General features: G+C 45.1%; 1 protein-coding gene across 3 annotated transcripts; it reads left to right on the forward strand.

The window, feature by feature from the left end:
* The first annotated feature begins 10,522 nt into the window (after positions 1–10,522).
* Positions 10,523–24,948, forward strand: slc35f4 (solute carrier family 35 member F4). 3 transcript variants are annotated; one of them, XM_037487323.2, is made up of 7 exons: positions 10,523–10,940; positions 21,706–22,006; positions 22,448–22,667; positions 22,779–22,904; positions 22,991–23,183; positions 23,632–23,721; positions 24,213–24,944. In XM_037487323.2, the coding sequence occupies exons 1-7, from the start codon at positions 10,703–10,705 to the stop codon at positions 24,455–24,457; spliced, it is 1,413 nt and encodes a 470-aa protein (XP_037343220.2). In that variant the 5' UTR covers positions 10,523–10,702; the 3' UTR covers positions 24,458–24,944. The 3 variants fall into 3 exon arrangements, with proteins under 3 accessions (XP_037343220.2, XP_037343221.1, XP_062413419.1); XM_037487324.2 differs by lacking the exon at positions 10,523–10,940 and adding an exon at positions 18,044–18,469 and having other exon boundaries at positions 24,213–24,943; XM_062557435.1 differs by lacking the exon at positions 10,523–10,940 and having other exon boundaries at positions 21,708–21,845; positions 24,213–24,948.
* Positions 24,949–25,317: the final 369 nt, after the last annotated feature.

Consider the following 25,317-nt stretch of genomic DNA (forward strand, 5'->3'; position numbering starts at 1 on the left):
AAACCCAAACGCCGTTCTCCTCTGGGTGTCCAATAGGGGGGGGGGGGGGGGGGGGGGGGGGGGGGTTCAGAAGGTGTCGTGATAAGCTTTAAGCTTTGAACCACAGAGGAAATAGCTGGTGTTGAATGAACACAGACCACTGACTGACTCCTGACACCCCGAGCCGGCGAAAATGTGCAGCTCTAATCAGGAGAAAATAAACAGTGCAGCGCCCTCCGGGCATCATGGCAACAAGAGGAATGACTGCAGGACTGCGAGGCCTCGACATAATGAAGCATTCAAATACATATTCATGTCAGTCGTGCGGTAGACTGATGAATCGTCACCCCATGGTTTAGTTTTTACCCCTCTGGATCAGTTGGGGGTGTCACAAGCAGGGCTTCACTAGCCCAAATGGGTCCCTCTGGATCAGGGCCAATAAGGCCCCCCCCGAGGGAGCCCGCCTCCAAAGGGTGAGCCTCGGAGGAGCCAGCGCGCCGTGTCTGGGGGACTCCGTCCTAATCTCCGGGATCAGGGGGGAACTTTTCCCATCGCGATGAGAAGCAGATGTCTCATTTTCTGCTCCTGCTCTCGTGCCGTCGGCGGGGCCCGACTCTCTGTTTCTGCCTCCCTCCCTCGGTCAAACCGAGCCCATCGTCCCCAGGGGGACGTGGGGAGGAACATGAGCACCATGGGAAGGGTGGCTGTCCCCAAACCCGATGACATGACGAAAAGAGCCCTTTTTTTTGTGGGAGGCACTGCTTTAGGTACAGAGCCGCGAGCACATGGAGCCGGTCCAACAGCTCCCAACTTTCTCATGGAAACACACAAACAAGCCGTTTGAACGTCATGTTCTGACCGGTTTTCACTGAAGAAGGATAAGTACTGGCCAGGGTGCTTTTCTAGGTGGACTAGAAATACTTTGCCTTCACTATTTTCCCCACTATGTTCCCAGTGCTGATGTAAAGTGTGACCTCTGACTTCTGGGGAGGAAGAGGAATCATGGGGATCAGACTGGAGAGACGGATCCACGCCCCTTCTTCTCATCGTGCCTCGTGAGTTGGTCCTTTCGCCATAAATACTGTGACTTTTATGCACCTGCGAGCTCCTCCGGGGGCCCCCGGCTTTCGCTTCCCCCGGGGGCCCGATCCCTTGGCTCCCGTGGCTCTGTTCTGACGTGCATGCTCAGAATTACAGCGTAAACAGACGGAGACGAACCGCGGGCCATCCGCGGGTGTTTGTTCGCGGTCTGTAAACAGATCGGGAAGAGGAAGAACAGGAGCTCCCACTGGAGATGAGACTGACTGACTACGCTGACGCGGCAGGGCAAAGGGTTGAGATATAAGGCTTAAATCCGTGCCTGTTAAATGTCCGAGGTGCTGTGCCACCATCCAAGATAGTGTTTTTGGTATGAGATTGTTTAGGCAACTGGGATTCCTGGGCGGGTTGTAAAGATCATCCCTCAACCGAAACATTGAGGTCAATCCAACATGAATTTCACCCCCTGAGGTGTCTCCAGCAAAGACACCGATTCCCTTCTGAAGCCCCGGAGAGCAAGTAAACGTCCCCTTTGGGGATAAATAAGTATTCTGTTTACTACACTGCCTAACACTGAAGTTGTTTAATGTGATATAATTAAAGTGGACCTATAATAATATGACAGTCTGTTCAGGTGTTTGTGGTGTAAGTCAAATGTCATGTACACAACATGGAGCCCCAAAATGTGCCTGATAAATGGCCTCGAGCGACGCATCGCATGGGTCTGTTTTGGCTAAAGGCTACAAAATGTACAAAAAGGAGAATGAAGGTAAAAAAAGCATTCAACTTAACAGATATGTGTAACCCTAATATCACAAAAACACCCGAACCTCTGAACAAAACGGTTGCCGCCGCGTTGCATTGTGGGTAAAGTAAGTCCAAGGAAGGTCCAAGGTAATGGTGCTCTTATTGCAGCGGTACGGTGTTCTTGTTGATACCGCGTGACAACTGGCGTGTGTTATTACCAGACTGCAACAACGTTATTGATTAAATTTCGCCATCAATTAAAAATCAAACAAACACAATAAATAAGAGACGCTGGCCGCAGGGCTGCTCGAGCGGCGCCGTAACGAGCAGAGCGCAATGCGCATCTGAAGGCTGAGGGCTGAGTCATGGTTGAAGGTTACTGAGGAAGATTACTAGAGTCTGGCCGTGTTAATAAGGCTGTGTTTACATTCTGCGGCTCCATGTTTGAGGAGACCTGAAAGACCCGGGATTAAAAGGAGGCTAGTGTCGGCTTGATGGTAGACACACTGAGTTGACAAAGTGGTGCCGATGAGGGTTTGAGAGTTTGTGTTCAGGAAGTACTTTCATATCAGCAGGATTGATTGCTGGAATGGTATGCACGTTCCCGTCAGAAGTTCTCCTCCCTTATTAATTAGATTTATCATTTGTATACTTTATACATTTAAAAAAAAAAAGAAAAAGAACACACATAGAACCAGATAAAATTAGCTTACTTCTAGTGGATCCTGGTAAAACTTAGTAGTAAACGACCCGTTTGACCTAAAGTTGTCCACAATGCACTGCAAAAAGGTTGTGTTGTGTGTGCGAACTTAGTGGGCAATTATTTCCTCACTAACTTTCAATAAGTCATCAGCTATCACACTGAAACGTTACAGAGAGAACAAGCACCAGGCAGATTTTAGCTGCCTACAACAGGGGGGAGGAGCTTATTCTTTGTCTGACATAAATTCAAGAACTTGACATTCATCAGACGTCTTTGTGCCAGAGATCAGAGGAGAATCACCGCCTTTTGTTTACACCTGATTCGGTGTTCTCCCAAAATACAAAAACATGCACTTAGTACGTGACCCATCTATCATTTTGACATATTTTGGAAGCGAAAACAATCGGCACACTGCTCTAATGTTCCAGCGCTTAGCCTCTTGGGTCCCTTCATTTGCACTTCACTACACCTGGCTGTAAAGGAACACCAGCACAGACACCTGCGCAGGCCGCCCGCTGCAGATGGAGAGATTAATCACGCAGCAGATGCGTGCTGGTGATTTATGGGGATGTGTGACAGTGTGGTCACAACACGCAGTGATGTATATGCGGGACGGCCCTGCAGACTGAATGGTGCGACGGGAGGCTAAATGGGCCATTATTTGGAATTCAACACTGGAGCTCAAAACCAATGGGGCTTCCCTTGTCCGTTAGCCGGGGGATCCGAGAGGAAGGAGCGGTCCCACATCTACCGCCTTTGATGGTGCGGTTACAAGTTGCCCCCCCCCCTGTCCTCTTCCCCGCGGTGTTCCACCTCTTTTTTTTTATTATTCCTGCTTCTTCCTTAGAGGACATATTCCCACACTGTGACCAGAATTAATCGAGGGTCCTCTCTGTCGTGACTTTGTCTACTTTCAACGCAGACATCCCCAGGAGCTTTATGGCTCTGTCGAGGGCGAGGTTAGAGGGTGGGGGGGTGGGGGGGGGGGGGCTAAAGGGCTAGCCGTCCCCAGGGACGCAGCTCTCTACAGTCTTCTAAATAACAGATAAACTCTCACAGATGGGTTCTGGCAAGTGTTTTTTACACACTCTCGTGATATCAGTAATTAAACTGAGCCCCCCCGCACCCACTCCACACACACACACACACACACACACACACACACACACACACCCTCCTCCCTCCTCCTCCTCTTGGCATTCTGCCCCCTGGATCCCCCGGGAGGACTCTTATCAATGTGAAGAAGTCACCGAAGGAAATGCCAACTTAACTCGAAGATCCTGCACACTGCTGTTCGTCTTCTCTCTGCAGTGACAGGCGATTTGCTGCAGCGGAGGGGGGCGGGGGGGGTGGGGGGCGGCACGTCTCGTAATAAGCAGAGTGCCCCGTGGCAGTGTGGACGCTGGTGAGCTGCAAGATCTGTGTTGTGCACTCTCTCGGATGCCGGATCAGATTACAGGCCTCGGAGAGACGGGGCACCGAGCAGGGTTAGCAGCAGGATCACGCTGGGCTCGCGAGCATGGGAAATGCACTCATGAATAGACAGACCTTTTTACTCTGGGGAGGAAACACAAATCTGCAGATGTTGAACAGCTGGGAGGCATCAGAAAACACCGCATGGGAAATGAGTGCTCGTGAAACTTTAGTTCACACTGCTGGTATGAATTGCCACACACGAAATTAACTAATTGTATTTGCTAATGAAGAAGCAACATATAATTGATCTGCACTTTACCTGTTTTTGTGCTTTTTCTTACATGCCCATTTTCCAAACATAAGAACTAAAATACTAAACTCATTATATTGTCCGAAGCAGATGGTATCTGGGATGTAGTGCACGCGAGCCAAGAACGAGTCTCTTGAGATATTGAAGTAAAGTGAAAGACCTCAAATTAACAAGAATTGGTCTTTCCCAGTAACTGGCCGGTAGAAGATATACTGCTGGTGTTTTCTGCTCTCAGTTGATTAAAAAGTGGTAAATGGTATTTCAGCAAAAAAGAAAAAAGGTCTTTTTTATGAAAACATAAATTGCAGAAGGGGGTCAGACGATGTGTCAGTAAAGTAGAGAAAATCAATCAATGCCATACAAGGAAAGTAAGAAAATGGGGTCCACGCTACGCATACTAATATTGAATAACTGAAGCCAGGACACACATCAGGTCAGAAAACTGAATGTCATTCATGACGTCAACACGTATTCCCCGTTGCACATAAATCACCAAGAACAATTCCAGAACACGTGCAATCGATCAATCTTCTCTTTCTATTTATCCATCTCAAATGACCATTTAATAAACTTCTGCACATCTGGGTCATCGCAAACATAACGTTTCATCACAGCCTGTCATAAGTAATATAGGCAATTTGAAGTGATCTGCTCATGTAGCACGTGCTTAACTTTGGGTTGGACACAGGGAGACTTGGCAAACACGCCGACATCTGAAATGACTTCCGATCTCGGTTCCCGGGTTGGGAAATTGGGTTTTTTCGATGCAGCTGGAGCACCCTGACCCACCAAGACAATGACTTTTTTTGGCATGGGAGTCCCTTCACAGTGAGCGCCAACTCAGCAGGCTGAGGAGCGAGAGCCTTGCTTCCTGGGATAGCCCTATCATGAGAATTTTAGGCATGGGTAAGTCAGATAAAAGTTCAACTGACGTGAACATTAGGAACAGAAAAGCGGAGAGCTGACTCCACTCGAGTCGCCACTGTCCAATGAAGACAGAGAGGGTTTAAGAGGGTTTAAGTGGAAGACATAGAACACATGTAAAATACAGAATTGTTGAAGAGAGGGAAGATACAGTTAATGGTCCCTTCACTTAAGACAAAATGGACGCGTCAACGGGTAAATCAGGTATAAATGCTCCAGGTGAAGATTTGCTACACCACTTTGCACCATCTGGCTGGCGTAGCATTATAGGGGATTTTGCATTTATACAACAAGTTTGGGCAGGAAGAAAAATTACCAGGAAGTTGGAAACAGTTATTGTAACCATCAGGAAACCAGGTAAAGGTCTCACAGTTCCATTAAATGATTCACCGATGGCATAGACGTCACAATTGTGTAAAATTAGGGAGCTTAAACACAGAAATACAAACAAAACATTGGAATGGATCCGGTGGACACACGTGAATAAGGAGGCAGGGGCTTTATCCGTTTTTCCACGGCGTGCAAATTATTGAGTGACTTTAAAAAGCGCAAAAATAATGATGCATGCACACTGATTTTAGGGAGAAATGTAAATTACGAATCACTACTCAATAATATTACAAAAATGAATAAATACCAGGTACGCAGTCAGGAGATGCCAGTATGGTCCGAGCCAAATTAAGCGTAAAACACTATATTTTGGTGCCTGGGGGAATAATCCTGGTAATGTAATTAGAGGTTTGACCACCGGGGGGCAGTCTGGGGACAGCTGTAAAATGATGGTTGAATTAGACATTGCACTATTTTGTAATAAAAAGGGAGAACAAATTAAGCGATAACAGTACACTTACGATATAGAACTATGATGTGTCTAATCGTATGTGTCCCTGAGAACAAAGGATTGATAACTCTTTTTTGCTTTCACAATAATGAAATATTATAAATTACATTTAACAAGATCCTGTTGCTGTCTAGTCTGCTACAGTTAAATATTGGATTTAATAACACTTAAATATGAGAAAAACAAAAAATGACTGCCATCCTTTCTGCATTTGGGTCTGAAACATTTTAAATAATATATGACTTTCGCCACCAATGGCAGTGTGATTGTGTTTGTAAAAACATACGTGCAGTGTAAGCTGCAGAACATACAAGCAAGGAAACGTGAAACTTCGTCGTTTGTCGTTATATCATGAAGACATTAATAAAAGCATCGCTGAACCCTTTTTTTGCAAATGAATGCAGTTAAGATCACACAAGATAGTTCTCCTTTGATGGACCTCCTGTCATGTGCAGCTCCCAGTTGGGAATATTTACATCCTTGAGGAGCCTTACAGAACCAAAGCCTATGAATCAGAGAGGAAACCGTATAAGGAGTAAAGGCTGCTGAAACAATGGTGGCCTCCTGTATTAGAATGTGAGAAATGCTTGAGCATGTGTTAATGGATAACCAATGATTACCAATGCCAAAAACCAAAGGGATTTTTCACAACCTGGCAAAATAATGGCTGGTTTTCTTAAAGGCTTCAAAATGTGAAGCGTAGGTGAGATATTTATTCATTAATAAGCATTTGATGTAACAACCCTTGGTAACAGACAGTGGCATCAGATACTCTATTGTAATTCTAAACATTGTTCAGCTCCTTTGTTTACTACTAGCCCCAATGCTGCGATGGAGATAAAATATACAAACTGCCTGAGAGCATCTGCTACAATAACATCCGGAAATAATAGATATTCAGAGTAGGTAGAAGTGAGCTGATATTGACGAGAACAATCAGACTAAATGCTCTGTCCCTGCTGCCTTTGCTGATCCAAATCCATCATCCTGACTGCAGTGAGGAGGGATGGAGCATGCCAAAAAGCTAAGAGCAGGGATTTCATTTTAAACCTTAAATCTCCTGCAGTCGTCTCTTCCCAGATTCTGCAGGTGAGATCAAGCTAAAATTTACCCAGAGCAACACAGCCGCTGTCCACTTTTATCAAAAAGGGATCTTGGTGATTATATCGCTCTCTCTCTCTCTCTCTCTCTCTCTCTCTATATATATATATATATATATATTATAACAGAACATGTTTATTTGTGATTATTTAGAGGAAGGACAGACCTATCAGTGACCTTCTTATTGAAGTCAGGAATGTCCTTGACAAGGGAACGCGTGGGTTTGGGGCAAAAGCATTTTGACCTCAGATTGCACAGAGGGGTACATTTCATATTTAAAAAACACAAATATTAACATTTTTAATAATTTAATCTTTTAATCTTTATTTCATTTTATTCTTTCTTCATTTTGGGGCTCAAGGAGGGGCTCTGCAGGTGGGCTTAGCTGACGCTTTAAAAAAAAAATGATTAGATCTATGAATGTTTTAAACAAGAAAAAATGTTACGTCAAAATATGATTGGAGGAAAATATCTAAATATATGAGGTTGAAAAATGTCTTTGTTAAAAAGTTAAAAATTACTAAGTCAAAAAATGTCAACAAAAAAAAGTCAAAATATGTTGGGTTGAATATTAGAAAAACAAAGTAAAACAACTTTAGGTATAAAACTTTGTTAGGTTTAAAAGTGGCATGGAAGAAAACAGCTAAATAAAATAAAATTGTAGATGTCAAACAGTGATACTCGCTGTAACTCACAGGGAGACGACCCTCTTGCCCCCACGAGGAACACAGTCAGAGTATTTAACCGTCTTTCACTCAAAAGCATGTTCAAATAGGCATGAAACATAGCAGGGAGATAATTGGCACGGAGAAGAGGCCAAAATCAGCCGATCATTTGTTAGGAAAAAAAAGCTATTTTATTTATACTTGAATTGGGACCCTTGAAAGAGAGCATGTCGGCTCAGTCGCCAATCGCCTCCTGCAGGCAATTCTGCTTTTTGTTGCTGAAGAGAGACAGGAAGGAAACCTCTTTAGGCCCCTCGGTGCTCAGTGAGACTTCACAAGCAGGCGACTCGGTTTCTATGCATGGGGACAACAAAGAAAGGTCACATGAGGCTCTAAAGGACATTATGATATTTCATCTTGTGCTCAGCCACAATGAAACAGGGGAGCAGGTCAAATCAACACTCTCTGTAGTTGTGGAAGACAATGGCTTCTGTGGGAAGACGAGAAATATCAATTATTATTATAAAATGTGCTCATTGATCCTGTAAATCTGCCCTGGTAGGATTATGTATTCCTAAATATGCAAACATTCTTTCCTCTCCCCAAAGCCGTGCATTGGCACAGAGACCCTTTGATCAAAGTATTTACCACCCTTTCAGCAGTGAGCGTTGCGGGCGAACAGGCCACAGGGGAGTTCACTATGTTCAAACACAAGTCCGTCTACCGATCAGAACCGCTCTCTCTCCCTTCTGCACGGGCCAGGTTATCTTTAGTGCACATTGAATATTTATACAGCGGGCGGCTGGGGAGTCGGTCACTGATCTCTAAGGTGACTTGCTGTGTCTCTGTGGGGGGGGCGTCGGCCTGGGATGAAGTCACATGGGACATATTGTCTCCTCTGAGTGTCCTTTTATTCCACTTAGGAAAAGTATAGGGTTTAATGGTTGAATGCCTACCACAGGAGAAGAGTCAATGAGACCACGTGTGTGGCATAAACACAGCTGTGCAGTTAAGGTAGGATTGACTGCCTCACAACAATGTGAAAACATTTCACTGGAAACGCGAGACTCAGACTCTCAGATTGAATCACTTTTTTCTGCAATAAAGGAGGTTAGAAGACAGAGGAAAGGGGAAACAACGCTGCACAGAGGATTTGTGCCTGCGGATGCTGTGAATCATGCTGTCTGACACCTCATTCCACCCTCATCACTGGGGGATAATAAGAAAAGGTATTAAAGAAGGTATGAGAAACCTCCTCTCGTTATAGCTTCTAAGCTCCAACGATTGAATGGTTCCTATTGAGATCATTTGGCGGTGATGTCACACCTCATGCATAAAGACTGAATGTTGGTTATGGCAGCAAAGCCTTTTAATGAGCCCATGACTGTCAAAGAGAAAGTTTCCCTGTCGAGCTTAATCTTTAAAGCATTTCCTAATATTGTAATGACGCTGTTTACATTTTTGTATATCAAGAATTGTAAAAAAAAAAAAAAAAAGCCCCCAGAAAGTGGGCAATTGAAAACAACTTTTTAGGACTGTATAGTGGCACAGACTTGTGAGAAAGTGTCCAATAAAAAAACGAGAAACTTTCCGGGCCTCGGCTCTTCATTGTTGTGGGCACAAAGCTGTCCCTGAACTGAACGTGTGAGATAAGTGCTTTGGAGCTCCGACGAGCTGAAACAAAAGAACATGAGGTGGAGATTGGTTCAGTAAGTAAGAGAGGGGGAGGAAGCACTTCTGCAGTCCAAGGGCATCATAAACCCGAGCATGTGTCTGCACAACAATGCCAACAGGGGCGCAAATTCTCCACGCACTGGGAATCGATTTCACACACAAGAGTGGAGGACTTGGAAGGAGGCGGATCGGAAAGGCACTGAAATACTGCATCTTGTGTTATTGGATTTGGAGCCCAGTTTTCTGAAGTATTTTTCCCTTTCTTTTTTCTTTTTTTTGCACGGCATCTGCAAGCTGGGGGATCCATTCAAGCTGAGCTTCACCGAGCCAGCCAGAAAACCTGTGGCCAGGGAAAAGAGAGGGATTGTTTTGGGTTTAACTTTAGAATAAAACTCGTGTTGTAAATAAGCGTTTGGAAAATCCAAAAAGAAAACTCTATTTCATGGCATGATGTTTTTGGCACAAACTTCAATATCTGTCAAACTTTTATACCACACAAAGTAACAAAAAGAAATAACATTTGTGGCCCACATTTTCTTCTCCAAAGCACACAAAGCAGCAAATGGAGAAATCACAAAGGGATCGAGGAGGAGGAGGAGGAGAATTAGTCCACAAATACAAGAGTACAGGAAAAAGCTGTGAATGGATGCTAACAAATAGTAGGCTACCTTAAGAATAAATCCTTAGGGATTATGATGGATATCTTTGTGTGGGGTTAAAGAGAAGCTAAGATATATTGAATAGTTGAGGTCCTTTGGACCGAAAGCTAAAAATAAAGCGTTCTCTGCAGATCCAATGTTTATTTTCAAAAACGAATATAATTTTAGACGAATTAACTTGTGTTGGTTTATTTTTAGAAACCAAAAGAGAGAAACTATATTTTTGGATCAATAGAGCTCATTTTAGATGAAGCAGATGTAACAGTAGTGGTACAATTGCTCCCAAAGTACAAAGCCTCATATATGAAGGCGGTAATCAGTGTTGGCTCGTTCTCCTCCCAGCTGACAATAAGACAAGTTTTTTTTTTTTTCTCCTTTCCGAATCGTATTGAAAGCATGTGATAGTAGCGACACGCCCCCTCGCGTTCGGTGCGTGCCAGACTCCCGCAGCGTGATAACCTGTCTCTGGCGCCCGGGAGCCTCACTGAAGGAATGCGCACGTGCACCTGGACGTCCTCCTCTTGTTGCTTCTCTCCGATGCAGCCCCGAGGGTCCCCGGCGTGGTGATCAGGGCTCCCCCCCCCTCTTCCTCCTCCTCCTCCTCCGCCGCCCCTCCATCACCTCCGTCCGCTCGGATCCTATACGATGACAAGCACCGGGGGGGCTCCGGAGCGCGCGGAGACGCCGTGCATCCGGCCGGAGCCCCTAGTAGACACGCACTTGCCGGGGAAGGCGACGCCGACCGGCGGCGGCGGCGGCGGCTGCGCTGCCGTCGCAGACGGCGGCTCCAAAGTGACGGCCAACGGGGTGCACGACTTGGAGAACCGGATCCTGAGGATCACCGGCTACTACGGCTACAGCCCGGGCTACTGCAGCCACAGAAGTGAGTGCCACGAGAAAACAAAGTGCCATCGGAAGGTCAGGCCACCTCTCTGTCGCAGGTCTGCGACGGCGTAAAAATATTGGGTGGTAATGTTATGATGTAAATAAATCCGTTGTCGTTTTAAATGCATTTTTGTGCACATTCCATCTGTGCACATTCATTTCTTATTATGATTAGGCATTAGCAAATTCCACTTTTGCAAACTTAGCTAATGGGGTTTTAATTATGGTTATTACAAAGCAGCGTGATGTCAATCAAGGTTGGGTGAGGCCCATCCATCTCTGAGGGACAATATTAGAGGGGAATGTTGGGAGAGAGGGAAGAGAGAGAGAGAGAGAGAGAGAAAACAAATCAGGCTGTGCAATTACACTGCAAAGTGTCGTGCACTAATTGCATTGGAATTCTCCAAATCAATTTCAGAGCCAGTTGTTTAAACTGTCCCCTAATGTTGTCCACATCGTGTTGGTGAACTCTGCAAATAATGATTTACATGACAGCCTCGTATTGAATTCCAAATATTTCTCAATACATTTTCCCAATGACAAGCACAGCTCTTCTTGTGGTGCATGAGCATATAGCCTTCTGTCTCTGAGATATAGCAGCGCCTCAATACTTTAAGCTCCTCTATAATTTTCATATGTCAAAGCGGTTTTGATTGGTAAGATGCGACGCTACGGATTCTGCTGACTCGGAGACAATGGCCCGGGATTGGAGAAGAGAGCTGATGGTGCATTTTGTTCAGGGATGGTCTTTATAGTTCTGTTGAAGTGCTGCCAGTGGGATTATAATAAGGGGAAAGAACACACGTTGCAATCCTCTGTGCATAACTAAACAGTGGATTTACAAAAGGCTTCAGGGTGAGGATCATAGGGTGAGGGTCTTTAGCATTAGAGACACTACTCACCACTGTGTCGTTGTTCATTAAGGTAGGGCTGAAGCTATTATTGAATACATCTCCAAAGGTCTAATCGGGCCGTCCTTCTATGAACCTCTTCGTGTTCAGATGCCGGTCAATTCTCCCCCAAATGAATGACTCTTCATGAAAGCTGCTTTCCTCTGCTTTAACTACAAAATTCATGACTTACGAACACACCTCAGGATGAGAGATGTATTTGTAACGTTATCACGTTCCTGCTTCGATTTAGTAGCAGACCCTGGCACTGTGTGACACAACCCATTACTCCGACAAACGTGGTTAAATGGAGAAGAAAAGTGACCAAGCAGATAGGGCCTCATTCAATCTGTCTGGATGATTGGATGATGTTTTTTTTTTCTCTCGATAGAGGCTGAGGAAAAAGAAATGAGCCTGTCTCTCATTAACTGCCTCCTATTCATCAGAGGTGTCAGCTGCAGTAGATGAACCATGAATGCGATAACACACTTTGATTCAGGAATAAATCTCCTTTGTCCAGATGAAGCTATCAGAAGACCATCTGATTAACGAGGGATTCCCAAAACTATACATTTAAAACAGATGGAACAACTTTAGCAGTTCAATGGAGTCTGATATTGTGTAATAGAGGCCCTTTTGGTGCTGAAAGCGGTAATTAGGATAATAAGGACCTCTAATACAGTCGTATGTGTACATTTCTGCTAAAGAATATTGAAGCCAGAATTTTTTTTTTTCAATGGCCTAAATAGTTTACAAACTATCGTAGCTAAATGTCACACTAACACTGTGCATCATCAATAGGGATATTGCTGTTACCAACAGCCCTGCATCACTAAGTCCAATAACAATTAACAAAAAAACGATTTTGACAATTGATTATTTTTCAATACCTAACATCCTTTGTTTCAAGACTCTCAAATGTGAGGATTTGCTCCTCTATATGATAGCAAACTGAATTTCTTTGGTGTTTTGGACTGTTGGTCCTTCAAAACAAGAGAGTAGAAGATAGTAACAATAATAATGTAACCCAATTAATGGCAGTTAGTTGCATCTATTAGTCCCAGGCCTCTGTCTCTCCCAAGTCATCGCCTACAGTGAACTGAATCAGACTGAAATGAAAGATGGGGTGTCGTCCTTGGTGTAATTTTAGGAATAAAGAGCAGTTAGAGAATCCCCTCCGAGGCTGTAAAAGCCCGCCTGTACCTGTGATCAGAGGGGTTATTGCCACTGAGGGACATTTCATTTCTCTGATGAAAAGGTGCCACGTGTAGACCTGGATCTTTTCTCCCTCTATCCATCGACTGATTTAACGCACGCCAACAGAAGGTATTCCTCAGGGCGGGATACGTGTCACCATTCTTCCTGCTTGCACAGCTATTAAACATGCCGTCTCTGGCGCTGCCAGCGCGAAGGCGTCTCTTTATGTGCATGCCCGTATTGCTCTTAAATGGGTTTGCTTCACTCTGAGTCACTAGAACGTGAAAAGTCCCTTTTGTGTAATCCTGGCTTTTGCCTGAAAGTGTCACATGTGTTTACTTTGTTTTGTTAAAGATTTGTAAAGGTTGAGTTGAAAACCCTTCTCTCTCTCAATCGACTAAATACAAAATGAATGAAGGGTGAGACAAAGGAGCACGTAAATAGAACAGTGGGCTCAACCCGCCTATGGGGTGTTGATATATTTAGTAAGATTCTAGTGCCAGTTTGTTATTGACTCTTGCCATCTGCTTAGAATAAGAAGATGCCTCTAAGGGGGTTGTGGACTACATTTGGTGGCAGTTTTTGGCCTGTGATGCATACAGGACAAGCACAACGTAATACTAAAAGAAAGAAGCTAAATGTCATTCAAGGTTCTCTATATCTAAAAAAAAAAAAAAATCACTATTATTATTATTTTGACTTAAAATCAGGAAAAGTAAGGACTCATATTCTGACAGCACCCACTTGGCTTCGGCTGCAGCAAACAACAATGTGTGTGTGTGTGCAGGAAACGCGTCCTCAGCATCCCCTGGGTAACTATTACAATCATTTGCTGTGTACCACGTTTGGATATAGTTAATATAGAAAGTCTGTAGTGCCTGTGAACCGTTAGCATCACAACAAGAGAACGAGAACAACATCAACAACACACCACACGGAGGCCCTGACAGGAACATTTTGGAGGGAGAGCGTGAAATTCAACCATTTATCGCGTCGTGGTGTGTTGCCATGTCAGTTCCCAGAGAAAGTCCGGAGAGATATAAGCGAAAATAGAGATGCCTTTGAATCAGTTCATGCTTGTACTGGTTGTTAATTCATTTAGTGTTTTTTGAATCCAGCGTTAACAGCAGCCGTCCTCCTCAGACATGGCCTAAAACATTCTGTATGTGCATGCACTTATTTTGGACTGTCCCGTTCCCGGGCTAGCTCACTCTGTGCTATTTATAACTAGCCTAGCGTCAAATGGAATACGAGCTTTGCTTGAATGACTTCTGGAGTGCTGTTACTCTCAAACGCTCCTGGGAATGAACAAAAACCTCTGTTATGGCTGCAATATTTTCTCAATGGGAGTTTTAGATCTGATGACCTGTAGGCCACTGTGACACTGTGATATTGTTCATATGTTTTTGATACTGTTTAGTACTACATTGTGAAATGTCTGTGATGGCCTCTCCATCATGCTGAGGACACCAGCATTCTTGTCAGCAGGCTATTGCTGCCCCCGTGTGGCCAGAAAGTCTAACAACAACAATAAAAGGACAACCGTCTTCCCCTTACATTCTACAAAATGATAATAATAATAATTTTAAATCTGCTGTGTCCTGAGTCAACGGGTTATTTCCCCTAAACATGTATGTAACATTGCTGGCGGTTGTTTTCTTTAGCACCTGTTTTGAGATGTGAATGCCTGGGATTTCTACTGATATCCCAAATCAATCAACTGCTGGAGCCAGCCAAAATATGAAGTGACGGATATACAGGCTGTACACGCTGCACTAGTAGGGAGCCGGCATGGAGAGCAGGACCCTCCTGGGACAGGAGGAGACTGACCCGGTTCACATCAGTGATGTTTTGAGAAAGGACTTATTCAAAATTCAATGTTCCCCTGATCTTGTTTTTTTATAAAGAAGTCGACAATATTGTCCACAGTTTTGCTGCTTTTTACAATCCTCCTTATTTAAGTTCAAAAGAATGTCCAGCATAGTACTACTTATTTTTAATGGGTTTTTACGTTTGCTTGCAACTGCATTTTGTTGTGCAACCGTGTGTTGCATAATAACACTTAATTATCCTTGAATAATTCATGGTGATGGATTTTGTCTCCTTCGCCTGCAAGTTTGGTGAGAGTAATAAAATGGGTTTGAAATCTATCCAAATTTTTGGTGTTTTAAGTGTTTCACATAGGTAAAAACAGTAATGAGAAAACCTGGGCTGAACTTATTCCTGTTATGTGGATATGTAAAATTGACATATGTTGACATATATAAAAACATGTCCAAATCTGGTGCGCAAATCCATCCTATTGACCACTAGATGTCCCCATTTTCAAACTACGTTGAGCTGAGTCGACAATATGAGGCAAACCTAACAGCCAGGACCTGATTCAGGGTCGGTCCAGTCTCCACCAAAGCTAACACCATCATTCACACCTGTGTCCCTCATCTCACGTCCTCCTCCTTTGCTCCTACTTCCCCCTGAGATGTGACGGGCAGAAGAGACGTGCTACAGCCAAAGTGGCCTGTGCTATAGACTGAGGAGAATTCATCTAAATGACAAAAGAGCCTCAATTGGTGAAAGTGCATCACTACAGACAAGCTGCACTGTTGCTATGGGGGGGGGGGGGGGGGGGGTACTGAGAGAGGTTTGGGCACAATTGTCCTTTGATCTGTTATGCATCGGTACCATTGTGTTACATGCACTCAGTTTCCTGTTCAATATTTACAGCTGCGTTGTGGTCGCGATGTTGGGTTTCTGTTGAAAATGTTTCTACAAAGGAATTGTTTCAAAATTGTTTTAACGGTCAAGTAGTTTCAGTTGCTGTGTTGAACCAAAAAGTGCACCATTTCTGTCGTTAGATACGAGGCTTCTGGGCCACAATTCGATAAAGAGGCAGAACATTACCTGGTATTCTCTGGTATTTTCTACCTATTTCTAAAAGGGATAAAGCATTCTTTTTAAATAAATTTGAAATTAAGTTGCGGCCTTGAGAAAAAAAAACCACATGCTGCAGGTATGTCTCTTAATCTGATAGCTATTAGCATCCTGGGCTCTGCTGACCGGACAGTTCTTCTGTCCCCTCCCAGTCTGGCCGTCGGCTCCACTCATCAGCACGGCTATTTTTAAGTTTAACCCTTCTCGTCTCAGTGGATCCATACTACCAGCTCATCCCCTGCTTAGCCCTGACCAAACATTTTGCTTCAATGTTAATCAAGCCTAATTCTCAAAACATCGCTTAGTGTATCAGCGTTGCACTCATTCTGTCACGCTCAAGGACCATGGGAAATAACCCTTCTAGCTTCTAACAGACAGTCTCCTCAATTTTTAATTTTGTTTTTTGTTTTTACTGTTGGGGCTACTGGGCTACTAGCAATCAGACAAAACAGAAAACCTGTGCTATCTCTCAAAGCCTGGAATACACAGAGAAGTCCTCTGATCTGCTCCCTGCGCCGGATATTTGGGTGATGAGCGTCGGAAGAAACCCGAAAAATGGGGGTCATGGTGATACTGATGTGATGTAATGACTCATTTAGTATTCATAACAATGGATGTTTACCATCCTGCACGTTCATTTGAGGGTGTTCTCTAGTTCTAGCTCATAGTGCTTCTGTTTCTTACTAGTCTAGTGTGGATTGTACCGGCGAGAGGGTAAGCATATCAGAGCACAGGTTATATTAAGACCATTTTCCCGGCTTCTACGCAAGCACTAGACACTGATACATTGCTCACGTTAAGGCCCAAGCAGTGTTACGTTCCATCAGATCTCCAGGCGCATCAACCACAGCTGGAGGTAAAATGGCCGCGGGGCTTTCCTTGAGATGGAAACTCCGCACCACAGTCCCGAGGGTGACCGGCACGGCCCAGACTCAAGCTTCTCCGGCCCACACCTTTTAGCTGATGAGAGGGTTTCCCTTGGCCGTGCAACGGGGATGGAAACAAAGTATCAAAATCCCTACTCCAAGTAATATCGGACCAAGTGTCGAGTTGGCGTAGTGAGTAGAGGGCCACGGCGTTGCAGGTGGTTGAGATTCTGGCAGGTCAAACTATTTTTGGCTAGAAATTCATCATATATTCCAAGCCATCCAGTTTCAGTGTTAGTCTTCAAACTAATGCTGTAAATTCTCTCACAGTAAAAACACTACAGCCATGTATAAATTGAACTTAATGTCCTTACGCTAGTGCTGTTTCTACCACAGCTATGGAGAAAGTAACACGCACAAAACAATGGAGTTATGCTAATAGGTATAATCAGAACGAAAGGAATGACAGACAGGAGATTGTGATCAATGGCTTTTTGTTGTAACCATGAGAGGCCATCACAGTGTCACAATCAGATAACTATTGACGATATTAACGATTGATGCTTGATTTAAAAGTTTGAACATGTTATAGTTAGGTGTAAACCTGCAGTACCATAAAATATACATATTATTCCTTCTGAAATGTAAGTTGGATCTCTCGCCCTCTGAAAGCTGGAAACATCTCGTGTGTAGCATTCCCCGGTGTGATTTGAGTACCGCGTGGGTAGAGGCTCCCGTAACTCAACATACTCACACGTACGTGATGGTTGTATTTTACAGAGCTCAACTAATTAGAAGAAGAGCAGGGGATGTGCAAAGAAGAGACAGAGACATCGAAAGACAGGGGACAAGAGTGACGGGGAGGGGAGGATGGAAAAGAGCCCGTTTGGGTGGAGGGGGGACGGGAGGGGAGGAGGTGGGAGAAGAGACGGGGACAGCAACCAACGCAGCATAATTATCCCGGTGCTGCTTAGTTACCTTCCAAACAAAGCTGCTGATTTGTGGAGAAGAAGAAGAGGAGGGGAAAAGCGAGCGAGACGGACCGGCGGGGGGGGGGGGGGGAGGAGGGTAGAAAGGGATGAGCCGAGTGATTGCGCCGTGCCACAGACACTTGAAGCTCAGTCTCCCTTGGAGACGGTGGGTGGCTGTGGATCCCGGCGTGACACTGCAACAGAAGAGTTTCCACTCCACCGGGGGGGGGGGGGGGGGGCTCCGCTCCGGGCTGCGCGACCATTCCTGACAGAGAGCCAGAGTAGCAGTAACAGGGAGAGCAACAGAGAGGCAGGAAGCCAAGTGCCGGGACCAAGACAGAAGAGTTTGACATACATCTGGGAGGAGGAGGAGGAGGAGGAGGAGGAGGAGGAGGGAGATGGAGGGTGCAGGGAGGCGATCAAGAGCGTGAAGAAGAAAACAGAGGAAGTTGGAGAGTGTAAAGGATGCACGGAGCAAGGAGCAGGAGCTGCTGAGCGTGCAGCAGCATCGGCCCGGGCGCACTTGCTCACACACACACACACACACACACACAGAGCTCCCGAGGAAGGACAGATCATTGGGCCCCCGGTGGAGGATGAAGAAGCACTCAGCCCGAGTGGCTCCTCTCAGCTCGTACAGCACTCAGGTCCTTACCTGCCCCGTCTCTGAAGGTAAACCCCGAAAGAAGCAAAGAGGCCGAAGGGACCGTTTCTACTATATGAACTATGTGTTGCTTCATGTGTGGGCTTTGTGTTAGCAGGACCCCAGTTAATTACATAGTCGGCTCAGATAGGAGTACTTTTGGTTATGTGTTTTGGGACTTTTGCAGTGATTACAATTGACAACAAATGATTTTCAATAGGGCATCCTGTGTGCTGAAGTGTCATATGGAGTGCATAGGTATTCATATGAAATGTGACCGTGTTCTTCTTCTTCAGTCGGCGGTGTGCTGCATTCACTTTCCAAGCGTGATATCAAAAGTACAAATCTAAAGACCAGCTGCTGAACCACACTATGGGCTTCAAACTACGGACAGTTTAAAGAACACATTTGTATCCGTTCAGTTTACAGGGAGAGTTGGGAGGCCTAATGTGTCGTAGCAGGAGCATCTGTGTTCAGGTACTACATCTGTTCAACTTCACCCAAGTCTTTTTAGTATAGATATTAGAGATTATAGTCACCCTTTCATCAGTATCATCATGATCATGCTGCATCTTTCCAATAAAGACATATTGCTGTTTGACCCACAGTTAGCCTGCATGGCGCCGCAGACGTGACGGTGATCTTAACTCTGGAATCGGCACAAGTCCGTCCATCAATGTCCCCCCGTGGCATGCAGTGGTGGGAATGAGACGCAGAATGGATTGGAATGGGAGGTTCAAGCAGCATGCTGCGTCATTAGAGAAGAGAGGAGCTCCGTTGATGGGTGCCGGTAGTGAGCGATCCCGTGCATGCCCTGTAATGAAAAGGCATGCGGTTGTTCTTGCCAAACAGAGAAAGTCAGCTATTCCATGTATGAATGTATATATTTATTTTTTTCAAATTCTCTAGCGTTCAGAATAGTATTAATTAGCAATTGCATCAAATTAGCATTTTGTCCATGCTTGTTTGATACAGGGGTAAAAATAACTCACGTGAAATTACCCTCAAAATAACAGTTTGTATTTCACTGCAGTACATTGCTAAAAGGCATTTTAGTTCCCATCTTTGTCAGCAATAACTCCAAGAATATAATTTTAGCCCCGAGTGCTGCTTTTATGAGGCAGGAGAATAATAAGAGTTACAATATTACTGCATTCTTGGCAGCAGATCAGCCTGTAGTGGCTCTCATCTCAGAACAGAAGAGCCCCTATCCAACACTAAAAGCTTCAGGTCTTGTCACTGCACTGAAACAAGAACCATCCTGCTTGGTGGAAGAGGAGCAAAAGACAAAAGAGGAAAAAATCAAATGAAAAAAAAGCAGCTTCTCTCTTGCAGAAATATCAGATGTGTTTCCCAATTAGCAACCACGGGGCGCATTAAGTGGCAGAGTGTAAGTAGACCAAGTCCCAAGATGATCCCTTTAGAAGATAACGTTTTGAACATTTTGCTTGCACCAAATAACGTAGATCTGATTTCAGCTGGAACATAGTGTACGGTGAAACATGTGATAATGTGATAGTCCTTGTGGGAGTCGTCACTAGTTTTACGCCTTTGGGATCCTGAGGGTTTCATTGTTATTAGATGCTAATTTACACTTGTACTCGTACACTTGTATTCCTTTCATATTGTAGTTTTTATGCAACTAAATCTAATGGAAAATAGTTACTTTTAGAATTAGAGAAAATGACTTATATGATACACATTGACCTTTGACTCTAAAGTTCAAAATAAGCTTTTGAGCCCAAAGAGAAATTTAACAAAATCTCACAAAGCAGAAGTTTATTTTTTTTCCGTCTCAACCAAATATTGTCTTCTGGTGACCCGTCAGATTTATCTTGTGAACATTCAGGTGGCCTGACAGTAAATTAAGTAATTAACATGACTGTCCACTTTACAGAGAATACTAGTAATACTGGTATTAGTAGTCTAAGAGATGATGAGTAATCTTGCCAGCGATGCTGGGAACCAGGGATGACCTCATTAATTCAATAAGATTATGAAGTAAGTTTGGCAAGACTGTTGAGTTGTTTTGTGAATGAATGAAATGGCTCCAGGAAACTTAGCAGTTTAGCTTCAGGGTGGACAAGCAGACGCTGGATGAAACAAGGTGGCATCTTAGCACTCTATGCTTTACACGGACAAACAAAACTGATATGTTTCCTATCATTCCTTTCATTGGTTACTTGAGCAAAGAATTAGTGTTTCACATACTTGGTTATAGTTTTTTTTACTACATGTAAAACATGTGGGTGCAATCCACTTTAATTAAACTAATAGCCCCATTGCTGGATGGAATCCCATCAGCTACTGTGAGGGGGTCACACTAGTTCAGTTTCCAGGGCTTGCAGGGCTTTAGTGCCGACGGCCATGGTGGAAATGGCGGACCTTCACGTGCTGACCTGGCAAAGAGAGCACAGGCAGCAGACATCCAGCACATGTCATCTTTTATTCCTTCCCCCGGTGAAAATGGATCACCCTGTCGAAAGTTAACGAACGGATCGGAGCTCTCTCCGGAAATGCTCCCACATGCAGCACTTCACATAATACGCAGCACAGTTGAGGAGTCCATTAAGGCACCGGGACCGGATCAACCACGCGTCACAAGCATGAAATTAGGAAAAAAAAAAGAATCCATTTAAATAATCTACATTTACGTAGTTTGAGGTTATTTGTCTGGTGAGACTCATCCCCAGTTACTCCATTGCTCCCGTGCTTCTCAAAGGCAACATCTCCACAGCAGGAATGTACTAAGAGCCCAAACAGTGGCTGCCAAGGTTGACCTGACTTTCTTGTGGAATGTCATGTGGTTCAGTTTACTCTTGCTTTCTGGGTATCAGGTTTCTGTGCACACCTGAGCACAACGCGTGGCCGACACTATGCGCTGCATCACGAGGAGTCAAAGCTATTTATGACATGGACGGCCACAATGCTAACCACACACATTTTGAACAAAGCTTTGCCTTATGCATCAGCACCTTTACAGCAAGACGTGCAAACTGTGATAGTGATCACTGAGGCATCTGATCGATAGATGCTTATGTGTTGGAGCTCAGCCAGGGCAACACAAGCTACATCCTGTATGCACGGGGATACAAAGTACAAAGAATATGCAATGTTAGATGATTTAGGTACACGGTTTTGGGGCTGTAGGGTCTGCACATCCATGGCAGTATTGGGCTTGGAATTGGATTCTAAACGCCGTAAATAACGATGCTGCAATGCATTTTGTGTTATAGTCTTTTTTTCCCCTATTGTCTCCCATCAGGAGAAGATGGTTCAGAGTCCAACGCAGAGACACCGGGCAGCGAGACCAGCGACGAGAGCCGGTCCTTTCAAACATGTACCAACACAGCTCTGAAGGTGCTGGGCGGTCTTCTGCTGGTGCTGTGTGTCTCCTCCTCCTGGGTGGGTACCACTCAGGTGGTTAAACTGACCTTCCAGTCTTTCTCCTGTCCCTTCTTCATCTCCTGGTTCAGCAGCAACTGGAACATATTCTTCTTCCCCATCTATTACTCCGGACTTGTGGTTACCACGCGTGAGAAGCAGACGCCCATACAGAAATTCAGGTAAACTGCAAAAAAAAAAAAAAAAAGATCCTTCAATTCAGCATCCTTCAACGTATGGAATCTGCTCACATAGATCCCTGAGAACAGTTATTGCTCCTGCTAGTTCAGAAGTTCAGTCACAAATAATAGAGTTCCTGTTGTGTTGTTATGTTTAGCAAAATAAAGGAATAATCCCACTGTTAACTTAGTAGAACAGTAAACCAGTTACCAGCTCTAATGGTGGACCCCTAGAGGGCTTGCTGATTTTTACACTCACCTGGAACACATTTTAAAGCACCTGACGGTCCATCAAGGAAACAGGAAACCAAGCGAGCAACATTTCCCTCGTGACAGCGAAACACCAAAAGCCTTAAAAAAAAAAAAAAAAAGAAAGACGCTGATCAAGGAGGGGAAAAGGTTGACGCACATATTTTTCACACCTGTGTCTGTTCTCTGGAGCAGGGAGTGCAGCAGGCTCTTTGGGGAGGATGGGATGACTCTCAAGCTTTTCGTAAAGAGAACAGCCCCTTTCTCCATCCTGTGGACTCTGACCAACTACCTGTACCTCATGGCCTTGAAGAAACTCACCGCCACCGATGTCTCCGCCCTCTACTGCTGCCACAAGGCCTTCGTCTTTCTCCTGTCCTGGATCGTTCTCAAGGACCGATTCATGGGAGTTCGGGTCCGTATGAAAAAGACTCAGCCGAAGGGGCGATAACACGTAAAGAAATTGTTTGTCTCTCCCCTGAGGAGTATCAACGCCGCTGATGGCTCTGACTCCCCCCGTCTGCAGATCGTGGCGGCCATCATGGCCATCACAGGTATTGTGATGATGGCGTACGCGGACGGTTTCCACGGGGATTCCTTCGTGGGCGTAGCATTGGCTGTGGGCTCCGCCAGCACGTCAGCTCTCTACAAGGTCCGACCTCATTACAGCTCTGAGTCGCTTGTGCGGCCGCCCTTTGCACTGGGTAGAAAGTGAAAAAGTTCCTTCCTCACCCCCAGGTGCTGTTCAAGATGTTCCTGGGCAGTGCCAACATTGGAGAAGTGGCTCACTTCCTTTCCACCATGGGCTTCTTCAATCTCATCTTCATCTCCTGCGTGCCCCTCATCCTCTACTTCACCAAAGTAGAGCACTGGGGCTCTGTGTCCTCGCTGCCCTGGGGGTACCTGTGTGGTCTGGCAGGACTGTGGCTGGGTGAGAATGCATAAACATTTGTGTAGAGAGAAGAGTCCTTTTCTCTGAAAAAAAATGTTAAGTTCACTTTGGGGCTGCAGCTGAGAGCTAATTAATTGTTAATTCATTATTACAATTTGAAGGTGCCTTAAAATAGGTGCTTTTTAGTGTTTCTCATTGCAATGAATTCCGTGTGCATGTTCAAAAAGAATATCGGCTACAAAAGTTTCTCCATATCACAAATATAAAAAACTCCGAGGTGTACTTTGAATTGGTAGCCTGCACACGTCGCCAGTAGCCTCTTTTGCTCTTGCCTACCTTTAAAAGGACTCTCAGTGTATTATCAGAATAGGATTTAAAAGGTGAGGCTAAATAATTTTCTGTCACGACTAATTGATTATTGACCAATTGTACCGGTTCGAGTTCAGTTGTACTCAAGTGATTTAAACCTCCTTGATGCCCTCCACAGTGTTCAACATCTTGGTCCACGTTGGCGTGGTGCTGACGTACCCCATCCTCATCTCCATAGGAACCCTGCTCAGTGTTCCGGGCAATGCAGGTATGCTTTCACAACGGGGCTCCAGTTCTCCAGTTCACTGTTTACTTCCTGCGCGTTACGGTGGAAAATGACCATCGCCGTACAAATCCGAGTAAACGGCACCAAACACTGCGGTTTTCGCGTCGAGAGGTCAGCACTTTTGGGCCCCCTGTGGCAAACCGACTACGCAGCAGGTCGGGCCTCTCCCTCTCGCCCCGGAAACCCAATCGGAACCTGCGGCCACACTCTCGCCGAGGGAGGATCGGGTCGCAAAATGGCGACACTAAATGCCTGCAGACGGCTTCTTTTCTTTAGCCACGATGGGCCGCATGAAGGTCAGTGGGGCTCCGGACCGCAGAGACAAAGAGGATGAAGAGGATTGCTTGTGCTGATTAAAAGCCGGTTTTGCTGCACTCATCCGCGGCCTCCTTAGGTTTATCTTGCTTCATGTAATTAATCTCAAACTGTTGTTGTTTCTTCCCCCCGCCCCCCCGCCCTTTCGCCGGCCGTAGCTGTGGACGTTTTGAAACACGAGGTGATCTTCAGCGTGGTGCGCCTGGCGGCCACCTGCATCATCTGCCTGGGCTTCTTGCTCCTGCTGCTCCCGGAGGAGTGGGACTCGGCCACTCTGCGCTTCCTGGCCTCCATCGCGGACAAGAAGCCCGAGGAACACGGCGGCGAGGAGCTGACCGAGTCCAGCGTCAACACCCGGAGCCGCAGCCGGGCCAACGGCACCGTCTCCATTCCCTTGGCGTGACGCGGGCCGAGCTGTGGCAGTAGTCTGAAAGGCCCCCGGCTGCTCACCCTCCTGCTGTTGTCCTGTCCACCCCGGGCGGGGGGGGGGGGGGGGGTGTGGAGGGACGATCGCTCCACGTGGACCCTCTCTCTGGAGACGCGTCTCTGTCCCAGCACTTCACGGCAGGAGCGCAAAAAGGAAACCATTCATTGGAGTTTGCTTTTCGAAAGGGTGGAAAGTGTTATTTACTTTCTTGTTATACTTGCCACGCTCCGTCCTGTTCCTCGCACGTACCCACAGCACGAGCCGACCCCCCCCCCCCCCCCTGACCTGCTCCGTGGACTGTATTCTGTGAATATTAATAGTGACAGGGCCAATTCGGCTCAATCTCATATGTATTAATGATATTTGCTTGTATCGATAAGAGTATTATTTTAAGTCATTGATTAGCATTATATTAAAGAATGGCAATTATATTATGCGTAATGTACAGGCTCCATTGGTTTTGTAATAAAAGACTTAAAACTCATTGGCAGTGTATTACTTGTTTACCTAAAGACCAAGTTATTTCTCTGTTGCCTAAATCACCACTGACAAGGTCTGATACAATAATGATGACTTTTTGTCATAGTCTCCTTTACAACACTTTTATAATCATTGTTTGTTATCGGTGTTGTCAGTTTTTACTGCCTATTTCCACATTTTTGCACATGGCTTGCCATTGGATTCAATTTGAATTTTCCCTCCCATCCAACACACAGTATAGTCTTAAAATAGGTTAAAGATAAAACTAACATGACATTGTAAAGATTCGTATAATGCAAGCAATTATTTCAACCATCATCACCCGAGGTTCGTACACAGTAGTTAATCTGTTAAGT

The sequence above is a fragment of the Pungitius pungitius genome, chromosome 14 (genome assembly GCF_949316345.1).
Source record: "Pungitius pungitius chromosome 14, fPunPun2.1, whole genome shotgun sequence".
Taxonomy (NCBI): domain Eukaryota; kingdom Metazoa; phylum Chordata; class Actinopteri; order Perciformes; family Gasterosteidae; genus Pungitius; species Pungitius pungitius.